General features: G+C 44.3%; 1 protein-coding gene across 1 annotated transcript in view; it reads left to right on the forward strand.

Moving 5' to 3' along the window:
- The window catches only part of KIFAP3 (kinesin associated protein 3), a gene marked incomplete at both ends in the record, with an annotated part of 63,743 nt that extends 54,227 nt beyond the window's left edge, over positions 1-9,516 (forward strand). Inside the window, one exon of the mRNA XM_079536274.1 lies at positions 9,408-9,516. Coding sequence (XP_079392400.1) covers positions 9,408-9,516 — 109 coding nt within the window. The remainder of the gene's footprint in view (positions 1-9,407) is intronic.
- Positions 9,517-12,478: the final 2,962 nt, after the last annotated feature.

Here is a 12,478-nt window from a genome sequence, read left to right on the forward strand (position 1 = left end):
CTTGGTTGCTTTTCTATTATTCCTGTGTTCTCAGTCTGTACCAGGAGAAAGTTGTCAGCACGCAGCCGATGTCTGCAGTGCAGCAGCCCACCCTGGCCACGAAGAGCCCAAAGTGTGCAGAGGCCCAAAGGCAAGGAGAGGTTGCTCATCCAAAGTCAGGTGCCGGAGCCTCCAGCAGAGCAGAGCTCTCCTCACTGCTCACTGCTCTGCGACCAGACCACACCACTGCTCCGAGGTGTGTGGTCCATAATCATGAAGGATCGTGTTGCACTCATTTAATTTACTGTAAGGGCTATTTAATTGCTCTGAACAATTGCCCTAGTATGGTAATAGGTGAAATAGCTTGCTTAGGAATATTTTAAAGGTGTGACTTCTTTTTTTTCCATTCAGCACGGTGCAGATGTCGTTTGGGAAGAGTTAGCATTGAGGTTTTAATGCACTCCAGCTCCTTTGGAATATCAGATGCTGGGGCCTCTTTCACTCACAGTCGTCTTTTACATTTATTTTTTTTTAGTTGCTTTGTATTTTATTATATTCCACCTGCAGTTAGCCTCGTTTAACCGACGTGGTTTAGGTTATTAAGAATGTTAACAGAATGCCAAAATGCAGCAGCAGTTAGCTCAACTCCTTTGGAATGTCTTAGCAAAAAATCCCCCCAAACCTGAGTCTGTCTCTTCAGAAATGTAGCATTAATTAATTCCCACGTTCTGTCTGCCACTCTGGTCCCTCCAGATGTGCTGCTAGGAATAGACTGGCTCCCTGCTTACAAGCCATCTGGGCTCTGTAAACTGATTTGCACTTATATTAAACAATAAGTGAACAGAATGCGGAAGAGTTATTAAAGCAAATGTACATTGCTTATAAATCTCAAAGTAAAATATTAAAGCGTAGTAAATGGGAATGGAATGTGCAAATGAAGACCTGCCTGTTTTTAATGAGTTTAGCTGTGACCTTCTCGATTTCAACCAAAAGAGAAGAATTTTATTTTTCTCTTTAAAATAAAAAAAAAAAAAAAAAGAAAGAAAAGAAAAAGAAACTATAAAACTGCTTACAGAAGTATCTGAGACAAAAACAAGGAAATATAATGTTCTAAACTTGACTGGTCCAAACCACTCAAGCTGCTGTGACAGCTCATAAAACTGAGAGTAGTTTTTAACTGGACTCTGTTTTACATTGCCAGAGTGAATTTTCCTTGCAGGAAGTAGCCAGAAGGTTTATTTAGTTTCCAGACTGCTGCTTTGATCTTTCCATTCTGTCACTTCTCAGGTTACATAGCCCTTTTTCACTGCAGTAAATCTGCAACAGTTAATGAGAATAAAATTTCCTCCTTCTCACTGATCGCATGCTGTTAAATGCCAAACCACAGCCAGCAGCATATTTGCAGAATTCAGCTGCACTGTACAAAAACAGCACAATCAGTTTAATCTTGTTGTTTTTGTAATTCGTTTTATTGAGCTTTCCTTTTTCAAGTGACCTATTTTATCAAGACAAGCGGTTGCGAGGCCAGACCTGGAAGAAAGATTTAAAACTGTAATAAAGCGAAGGGTGTTTTGTGTGCTGTGCATAAGCGTGCTCACAGGATTCAAAATGAAACCTGCAATGAGTCGGTTTTATGTCCCATATATCAGTGGGATATTTCTAAGGGTTGTTGTCTGAACCGAGCGCGTGCTGCAAACAAGTCCCTGCTATACAAATTAATGTAACGGATCCATTTCTTTTGCCAAACTGCTGGAGTTCTGTTGGTTGTAAATCTCTTTGTCAGTCGCAGCCCTGCATGTATGGTGACAGATCCATCCTTCCCTTCTCTTTCCTCTGGAGAACTGGGAGACTTCCTTAAACTGTGAGCTTAAAACAGACATTTTGAAACCTTTATTTCCCTTTATTTCTGGCTTTTAAGCCCTTTAAGCTTTGTCCCTGTTTTGTCCAAGGCACCCTACCCAACTTTTAGTCTGGATACGTTTTATTTTCATTCTGCTCAAAGTTGAAAATTTTTGCATAATAATGCTACTCCAAGATAGAGATCTCTAAGAAAATATGCAACATCTGGGGCTGTCTGGCTCGTTCCCTCACAGCCAATGCTAGAGGGAGAAAAAAGTGCTAAGAGACATTGAGATCGACTTCCTTTTTAATTAACACTGAAATGACGGTTGATTAGGGGTGAATTTTGACAAGGCTTCAGTGGAGTCCTGTGCTGATGAACTGGTTCAAATCTGCATAATCATCTATGGTGGCAACAACATTTCATGTTTGTGTATGGGTGTTAACACTCCCCTTGCATTGTTTGCTGTAGTGAACGCTGCAAATCCGAGTAATGTTAACTTGCAGAAGAGGCTTTGAAAGATTTTATTGGCTGCAGCTGTAAATCAAAGCAGAGCAGATTTTTTTTGTCTCTGTCTCCTTCACTCCAGCATCTGGATCATCCTCCCTGCTGAGCTGCCTGGATCTTGGTGCTGAGCCCTGCAGGCAGCACGCCTATCAGCCAGCAACCTGTTGTCGTGGCTCGGGGTGTTTGTGCACAAGAGGGAATGCTTTTTCCCGTTTGTGAAGAGCTAAGTGGCAGTGCTTGGGCTTGAGGAGCTCGTGTAGATAATTTAAGGAGTAATTTGTCTGGCTAGGAATGCTTCAGTTCAGGGCACCGAGAACTTGTATTTCCACTCCAACTGTTTATCTGGGAGTGCATTCGTACAGTGAGCTTGCTCTGCTACACAGCACAAGAAGCAGAAACACTTCTCATCTGGAAAGTGGAAGCTGCTCAGAAGCATGTGGAAGATGTGGACCAATCCTGAGATGATGTGGTCAGTGAGAAGTCACCTTTGTGAAGCTGCCACTTCAGGATCTCATTCTGGTCAGGCTGTTGGCTGAAACTTCAGTACGCAACTGACATCACTGGAGCTCAGTAAAAGAGGCCTGAAACCGTCCCAGGCCAGATGTATTAGTAGGGTAAGGTTAAGGCAATGTAATCGTCAGTTTATGGAGCTGACACACATACTTTGGCCTGCCCAAGGAGAGCGGGGGAGGAAAAGACAGAAAAGACATCTTCCTTGACTTTCATTGCCTACTTCTCGGGGCTTTTTTATTTGTTTTGGTTTTTAATTAATTTTTTTAGAAACGCCTATATCTGATCAGTGGGTTTGGCCAGATGTTGAGCCAGCAGCACGGGAGATGTTTCGGTCAGGCTTACAATGGAAAGACAGAACTCCTGCTTTCCATTCCAGCTCTGACTGCACACTTGAAAGCTGAGCAACTCCCTGCCGTGTGGTGGAGCTGTGAGGCTGTGTGAGGGAGTGTTAGTAGAGTTACTGTGATGCCTTGCACAGGAACAGGATGTCTGTGTGAAGCAGCTGAGCAGGCTGTAATCTGGATTGGTTGCTTCTCTACCATTTCTTGCCATTCAGTTGGGAATTTATTCATTAATCTAGCTTTTAAGTGCTGCCTTCCCACCTGTGAGTTTTGGCATGCTTGTTGCTTGATGCGTAGCTGGAACCTGACACAAGACAAAGACACAGTGCTCGCTTATCTACAATTGTCAGATTTGCATTTGTTTATAATTACATGGAAGAAGCAGTGGCATTGTGCTGAGATGCAACTGGGCACCAAGTCCAGAAGCAACTGGAAACTTTAAGTCATCAATTGCAGCGAAGAAAACTGGATCACAGGGAAGGGGAGCCGTGATCACATCCATAAAAGCTGTATCATCGTGCACAAGGGAGCTAAATTAGCACTGTGCAGGTTCATTTTTGGCATTTCTTACCTTTTGAGCAGATGCAGTGTTATTAAACGAAGATTAGTATTAAAATGCTAATTGGAGGCAGATCTAGTGTGCACAGGCAGTGTCTCTGCCACAGAGCTCTCCCACTTGAGCTCGAAGGATAGAAAGTATGGAAAAAAAGCTTCACAGATAGGGGAGAAAGTGGGGCCGTGAGAGACAGAATTTAAGAGACTTGTGGTTTATAGTTTAACGTCACTACCAGTAGTGGGAGAATCTACAGTTACAGAACATTGGGTTTTTCTGTGTGTTTTTAAGGCTTTTCAGTTGTATGCTGTTTCTCTATAACTGATGGTTTATGTTCATATTCTGAAGGACAGAAAATTTATGGCCAGTGAAGCAAAACCAAAGTAGTAGCTGGCACAGAGAAGTAAATCATCTCAGAGAATCATCTTCTCGATCACTGCACTCTGAGCAGAGGGAACCTCTACTGTTTCATGATGTGTTTTTTTTTTCAGTTGGTAGCAAATATCAATAGAAAGAGGAAAATCTACAGACTTTGGAGTTCTTGTTGGTGAGTGTTACAGTCTCTAAGCAGCATCTCAGTTGGGCAGGTTATAATGCTGTGCTTGTCTTAAGTCTGGACTGGTGCTCCATTTCCATGGCTTTGGTACCTCCCGAGGGGAAAAATACAGCCTTCAATGTTGGTTTGAATGTAGCTTACTCTGTTATACACAGGAACTCGATACGGCATTAGAGATGATGGGTTTATGGCATGAAAGTTTATATGGAAACGTAGGATGGTAACTTTACCATATGTTATCAACAGTGCTGTCAAACACTGGTAGGCTCACAAAAATGAGACACTGGGACTCCGGGGATGCTCTGCACCAAACTGAATGTCTGTCTGGGGGGCACATGGGGCTGTTTTGACAGTTACAGCTGGTTCTTAGAGACAGTAAGGTATGGGAGTCCAACCTTCTGCCTTGCCTGGGTCATGCTGAGTGAAGAGCAGTTGTTTTGGGCAGCGTATATGTAGGTCACTCCAAAAGTAATGCCTCCTATTTACTTTCATGGAAGCAACAACAGATACAAAGAGCACAATAACACTGAGCAAATTCTCAGCTGCGAAACAGTTTTTTCCACATAGCCACCACCATTAGCTCTGCTTTATTGCCAGTGATGAACAAGAGAGCCTGCGTGCTCTCTTATGGGAGCTGTTAGGTCATGGCCTGAACCAGTGATGGAGCACCTAATGAAGGGGCATAGCCAGCCCAGGGAGCACAGGTGGAAGCAATTCACCTATGCAACCAGAAGGGGTGGACCCTGGGTTCACTCCAAAACTTGTATCCCTGCTGAGCAGCTGAGAGTCTCTTGGGCATGAGCTTGGTGTAAGCCTTGTAGATGCAGAATCAGGAGAGGGTAGACAGGGCTTTTGAACTGGGTTAGAGTGAAAAGAGAAACAGCTGAAATTGTGGAGCAGGTGGAAGTGCTGTATGTGCTCCAAGTAACATTTATCTCTGATTTCATCTTTAGTGGTCACTGATTTCGGGGTGTTTTAACTATAGGCTTCCAACCATGAAACTGAAAGAAATGAAGGCTCTAAAATGCAAGCTCCTGAAGTGATAACTGACCCTCAAAGGTCAAGGCTGTCTTCCTGGGCCACGCTCACCTGCTCAGGCAGCCACCTCCTTTCTTTTGGGCACAGTCCTTGCTGTACTGCTCTGTGCCTCTTTCCCAAGCAGCGTTTCTTGCTGTATTTGCTCCAAGATATATGCATTCCACGTGTGGCTTTCAGTTGGACGTCAAGGTGCTGCTTTTTACTCGGGACTTGCCTTTCTGAGGCCCCGCTTATGCCGGAGGAATTAGTACCCATTTTAGAGCAGCTTGTCAACACCAGCACCGTTAACAGTGTGAACGCTAGTGCAGACAGGCTCAGGTGTCTATTGCATCAGGAAGACTTCCAGAAAGCAGCTCTGCTCTGTGGTCAGTTGCACCCAGGTGCTGCTGGTCAGGATTTTGAGGAGGATTTTGGAGGATGCTGGCTGGCGTTCCCTGCCCTAGGTTGGTTTCTTTTAAATGACGTCAGGGCACCCAGGATACAAGGTGGGAGGGTTAATTTGGATGTTGGGAATCAGAGGTGAGTATCAATAAGCAGAGCTGTTAAGAAATCTCTCCTCACTCGTGCACATCAGGAACATTTTCCTCTTTGGCATGTGTTCTTCAGTTCCCCAGCAGTACGAGCAAATTGGAAAGTTCAGCTGTCATTTGGGGAAGGTCATAGATCACACTAGCAGCCTGAGTAATCCAAGAGGTTTTAAGTATCATAGCATTTAGTTTAAAGTGAAATTTGCTCTGACAGGGGCTGGCAGACCAATAGGAAAAAGAAATATTTGTGCTTGGAGAAGTGCATGTGTAGAGACCGCGAGTATAACTGATGGCTGGAAGTGATTTCAGTCTAAAAAAAACAAATCATTAAGAGAGTGCATAGGGGTAAAATACACAGTTCATATTTTAAAGGGTCTCAAAATGAACCAGCAACTGAGGTTAGCAGTACATAGTAATTAGCTGTGCTGTTCACTGTTTAACTCCGTCAGCTCCAGGCGTGGTGGTAAACTTTGCACAAGCAGACAGTTATGCTGGGTTAGTGAGTGTGGATCCCTCTGCATGCAGACATGTGATGCTGTGAGAAAAAGCTCCTGTAAATAACTTGCAGATTAAGGCAGCTGTGTAATTAATTTATCTGAGAAGTCCGTGATGCTGTGTGATGCACATCCATTGTACAAGTGCAGGGATTGCATACGCTGCTGTTGGATACCCAGCTGAACCAGGCGCTGAGCACAATTTCCATGTAGATGCTGTATAAATAATGCTAACACCACATTTTTACCTAGGAGCAAGTCTGGAAGTTGATTGCTGGTATAAATCTGCGAGCACGCGGCACAAATCACCATCTCGGGCCAACCATTAGCCGACAAGTGTTTACAGCTGAAAGCTACCATCTTTCCTGCCTGTGCCCTTCTGCTGTTCTTGGCAGGGGTGGCATGCATTCAGCAGGACTTGGTTTTCCAACCCTGTGTCCAGCTGCATGGGTTGTGCTCACAGAGGCACTGCTCTTGGCCTGCCAGCCTCGTGCCAAAGCCAGACTTCAGTCCAGAGCCACATGTTTGCAGTTCTGTTGCCCGGGCTCGATAGTCTTTCCTTCATCCATGAGGACAAGTTTTTGGCTATGTTTGTCAGCCCGAACAATCAAATAGGTGAAGCTGGTATGTTTCAAGAGCACTAAGATGTAAAAACGAAGCCAGCTTTTTTTTGAAGCACGGGCAAGCATTCACTTACTGATGAGAAATATTTAGAGAGAGTAGTGATTTGATCAAGGTGTCTTAATGTGATTTCCTATTTTCTCTTTTTTAATTTTTTTAACTGTCCAAAGCAGTTATCAGCTGATTCATCTCTTCCAGTTTTCCTCAGGACACCAACATATGTCTAAACCATTTGGAAATAACTGATACTTCTCAAAGTTTAAACTCTGGGGATCTTTACCTAATTGCTTACACGTTTATAAAGGAAAAAAATATATGTATAAAACAATGATTTGCTGAGAATGTAATCGAAACCATATTTTTCTTGCTCTCTTTATCAATGTAAGTGTATTTAAAAGTTCTTTGAGGATGGCTGAACTGGAAATAGCTGGGATAGCTCTCGCTGCAGGGATGGAGACCTACTGCCACCCCGTGGCTCGGCGATGTCCCTGCATCGCACCCGTATCCGTAGCAAATAATGGAGTAACGGAGGACCGTCATTCTCTGACCGAGGGACTGTGATTGCAGATGTTGGAGCGCGATGTTCGGTGTGCCTGGAGAGTTAGATACCACGAAAGTAATGAGGTTTCTTGATATCCCTCCTTCCAGGAGTCTTCTACGGCTTTGGGTCTGCTAAGGAGGAAGCTGTTGTGTGCCCAATACGAAGGAGGGAGCTGGAGAAGGCATCCCAGATGTTAGCAGCTTGTTTCAGAATCGGCTGAAAAAAGAGTAATTGGTCTTTGTAGGAAGGAATGGGAGGGCGGAGGAGGGTGCAGAACCACAGCCATGTGTGCACACTGCTTTGTGCTGCCAGCACTGCTGCTCTGCTTCCCTTTGCTCTGCGGAAGGGACCGCTCAGATGCGGGGTCAGACCAATGGCTCCATGTACAAGTTCTGAGACAGAGGCTCTGCCAATTCAAATACAGACAGGCAGGCGTGGAAATAGCAGTGTGCTTTCAGGGTACTGTGTTCCTCCAGAAACGTTTAGGTGAAACAGAATGGTTTTCTCTGCATTTGGTTTTCTTGGTTGTCCCCTCCCTCTCAGAGGACAAGTCTCAGCCTCGGGCCTTCCACCCTCACGTGATGATCAGAGCATCCCATGTGGAAATGGGTTTCCTGAGGAACCAGGCACGTGAGGTCCTTTCCTAGGCTCTCCCAGAGGCACCGTGAGGAAAATAACACTGGCAAGGACAAAGTGCTTGGACAGGATCCCCCAGCGCTACAGCTGAGCCCTTTCAGCCCAACCAGTTGGGCAGCGCCAGCTTTTTGGTGAGTCAGGGCCTGGGGCCCAGCCATTGTACATCTTCTGGATGGGTCATTCTTTCCCAGGCCTTGGCTGTTGCATAACCCATGTTCCATATGTATAATTGGCAGTAATGAGGTTCAGCTTTTCCCCACTCCAAAAGCACTTTGGTTCTTTGTGTTTTGACAGTCTTCTGAAGGGAAGTTCAATTTCTTTCAATGCATCTTTAGTCAGACAATAAATTAAAGTCCTTTTCCATTTGTCCTGCTGAAGTGGAAGTTTAAAAGTGACACAGCTAAGAATAGGCATTAATCCAGTGTCTTAAGCAACGTTCATTTTCCCTCTACCTCCTGCATGAGAGTTATTGTTGAGCATGAAATATGTGCCACTTTTCCCTACACAGTTCTCGTGCTGTGGGACTTTTAGGTGTAAAAGATGCTCTTCTGTATGACAAATGGCTCATTGTGTGTCATTAGAATGCAGCCACTCAAGTATTTGATGAATTCTTTCTGCCATTTGGCTGTCGGTCTCGTAACCCACCAGAAACGTTGTCCTTTGCTGAACTGTGTTGCTATGCCATATATTGTCACTTTTCATTTCTGACTGGTCTGTGCCCTAGGGCTTCAGAAATGCACTGTTTCTGCAAGAAAATTGGATTATTCAGATCCCCTGTGTAGGGACAGGGCTACCAGTGGGCTTTGCAAGATGTGTACTTGAAGTGTCCCCAGAAATAACACATCAACTTCAGTGTACAGGCGGAGAAACTGAGTCACAGAAGCAAAGCTTCACTGGTAAATCCATAAGAGAAGAGTCGGTTTCTTTAGGGGTTTTCTTCTGGGCTGAAAGTCAAAAGCAGCTCACGAGAAGCTGTTTAGTTCCACAGAGCACATTTACTACTGCCTCACTTTCAGAAAACAAGAAGGAATTCATGCAGGGATTTTTTTTTTTTCTTAGGCCTCCTTTTCCTGGAAAAGAGTTGTTGATTTCTTTTCAGCTATTCTGTTCTACAGGAGTGAGGATGGAGCAATGCTGGCTAGGATGAGAAAGACGCTAAGCTGCTTCTAAGTTGAAGAGCTGGAGCATCCAGCAGCAGCACGCCTTCCCCACCACGCAACAAGCTAAAGTTTCTTACACTTTCTCTCCCTTCTTTTTGCAGTGTCGGTGTTGATGGCTTTGGTCAATCCCCAGGAGTTCCCGGCCGCCCGGCGACTGCGTATGGTTACCGGCCTGACGAGCCTTACTACTACGGCTATGGAGCACGATAAAGCACCGGGCTGCTGCGCCCTGCCTGCAGGGACCAGCGTGTGCATGGCAGGCGGTAGATCTGTCCCTTGGTAGTGCATGGTTGTACCACAGCGGGTCCGTCGTTATGTATCCTTTGGCGTGTGTAGCTCCAGGTAAACCCAGCCTTTCTGGGTCTGCTGTCGTAGTGACTGTGTTACTCTTCAGTTGCTCTTTAATACCATTTTTGTACCAGATTTGCTCTGTGACTTGAAAACAAGTATTGAAAAGCTGCTGGACTGGAAAGTGTCACGTTATGTATATTAAGCTACTAATTTAATTTCTATTAAATACAAAAACCTGTGTGGTCAGTGTCGGATGTGGCGAATGCATTTCTAGCCCACGTTTTGTTTGTTTTCCAGAGCGTTTAAGAGGAATGCTCCATGTGAAGTGTTTAACGTGGACTGTTTCCCTCTAATGCTTGAGTAACACGAACACACTTCAGCCCCTGCATCTCATGGCACTGCCTTGACACATAGTTACTGCAGTCTGGTCTTTGGCTTGATGACTTCAATAATGGAAAGATGGCACAGATTCACTCCCTTTAGGCCTCAGGCATTTAGAGTCTAGTTGAAAACTTAAAATTAGAAACCACAGCACACAGAAAAAATACCTTTACTATGAGTGTTGGGACATGAGAGAAAACAGCCCCTAACATCCTGAGGTCTAATAGGTTTAAAAAAAAAAAAAAAAAAAAAAAAAGCACTGTAGCTCAGTTCAGAGTGCAGGTGCAGTCTTTCCCCCCAGCTTCTCTATCCTGAAGTACGATTTATCCCAGCCTACTTGTTCACATGGGTTTAAGCCAGGTCTAAGCACGCAGTGTGGACTGAGCAGCAGACAATCCAAGACAAGTTAGACATACACAAGCAGTGCTGTGATGAAACTGAGCCATGTTTGAAACATGCTATGTGAAAGTGGAATTCAGGAAAGTGGACAATAAAATCTTGTACCGCCGCCCATAACGGATAGATGGAAGCATGCAGACAATGCTCTCTGCTTGCCACTATCTTGAAAGCAGTTCAGATCCCTTTTAAAATTCATCAGATCCCTTTTAAAGCTCCTCAGTTTTAAATGGCTGTCGAGTTGCAGAATTGTGCCCATCCTCTCTTCCACACACCTGGCTCAAACAGCAAACACACCTGGATGAGGGGCTGGCAGTACCAGAACAGAAGCCAGTACTCCCTTACAAACGGTGTATATGCTACGAAGGTGGTTGTTTGTTGAGTTTGTATTTACCTTATACCTTTAATATCTTTGAGATCAGGGTTGTTCGTAAGTCTTGCTTTTGAAAGATGTGCGGGTACCTTCATATGCACTGCTGCTCACCAGGTTTCATTCTGTGTGACTGGAAATGATTCTAAAATTAGCCCTGGTGTTTCTTGCAAGTTTTCAGCCTCCACCCTGTGCTGGCTTCAACGTTCATGGCTCCACTTACTGGAGGTAGGTGGAAGAGCAGCCTTGCCAAGATTAACTACTATTTTTAAAATCATTTTTTACACAATTGTTAACTAATTCATGTGCAATTTCTTAGAAGATTGAAGTTCTCTCTAGAAACATGCAGAAAATGTGAATTAAACTGATGTGTGATGCTTTTTATTGGCCTGAACCTACGCTCCATCTGCCTGGCAGTTGCGCCATGTTTAGTGGGACCCTCTCAGATATTTTATAGCTTTAGGTGTGAGAGGAATCACCCAAACTGCAGTCAGACACAAGCTTTCTTTTTTCGGGAGCAGTACCCACACATCAGGATTTTCCAGAAAATCAGCATTAAGTTATTTAAAGCAGTCGTCCTCCTCACGGAATGTGTTTTGAGTGGAGGGGGAGGAAAGAAGTGGGTCCTTAGAGCACATTCAAACTATCAATGAAACTGAAGGAGCCTTTAATTGGAAGCTTCGAGGTTAACGAGGAACTGCAGTTGAGACTCAGCAAATGGGTGGGTGTCTGTAATTGTAATACAGCTGTGCCCACGCTGAGAATAAACGGCAGTGGAAAAATCTCTGGCTGCATTTTTAGTATTCAATGTTAGGAGTTTATGAGAAAAGAATAAAAGATCAAGTACTTGTAGCTTTGCCTGGCAGCAGCTAAGAGAAGAACATCATTTATCTGCAAGCAGAGCTTGGTAAAAATTACTCAGCACTTGGTAGCCTGAGGACAGAGCCTGCTAGCCAAGATGAAAACCAGCTGTGCCGCTATATTCTCTACGGCGGGAGAGAGCCTCATTTTCTCTTTAATTACGGTTCCTGAGCCAGAAAGAGGAAAAACGATATGAGCACATACATTTTTCAATCTATATCACATTTCCTGTGGGTGTCAGAGGGAGACCCTACACTCGTCTGACCTGTAGGGTAACTTTTTAATTATCTGCATTTAGGGATTCAGTCCCTGAGTAGTGTATCCTGCATAAAATGGGGCAAGGAGGGATCTGTTTCCTTCTAGCACCTTCTACGTCTCCTGCACTGCCTACCTTTTCCTCATTTCTCTTCCTGACTTTGATTTGCTCCCCTTTGCTTCCCTCTACAGCAGGGATCCCTGTCACTGTGATATCGTCCTTCACTCTCTGCTGCTAATAAATTGATGAGCTTGGCTGTGCAGGTGTTTTAGATGTAACCAGGCTATAAAGTTAACAGCACAGTGAAATAAGCATAGGCCGAGAAGTTTGTATGTCTGGTAGCTATTACTCAGGCTTTCTACAGCTGTACAGTGTACTTTCAGAGATATTTTACTAAATGCAGCACCCTAAGATCTGTTTGAAATTAAGGAGGTTACTGGGTAACACGGGGTGGAGAAAGGCAGAAGTGAACAGATATCCTCAGCCCAAAGGGAAGGACCTGATTCAGAGTCTTTTAAACTGCTGTGTACAGTGCTGTCTGCTAACAGTTCAACACGTGTATTTCATTCTGAAATGAGATTGCCGTGATTCTGCTGAATTTAATCCACTTTGGATTA

This window comes from Tetrao urogallus (genome assembly GCF_951394365.1).
Source record: "Tetrao urogallus genome assembly, chromosome: 5".
Classification (NCBI taxonomy): domain Eukaryota; kingdom Metazoa; phylum Chordata; class Aves; order Galliformes; family Phasianidae; genus Tetrao; species Tetrao urogallus.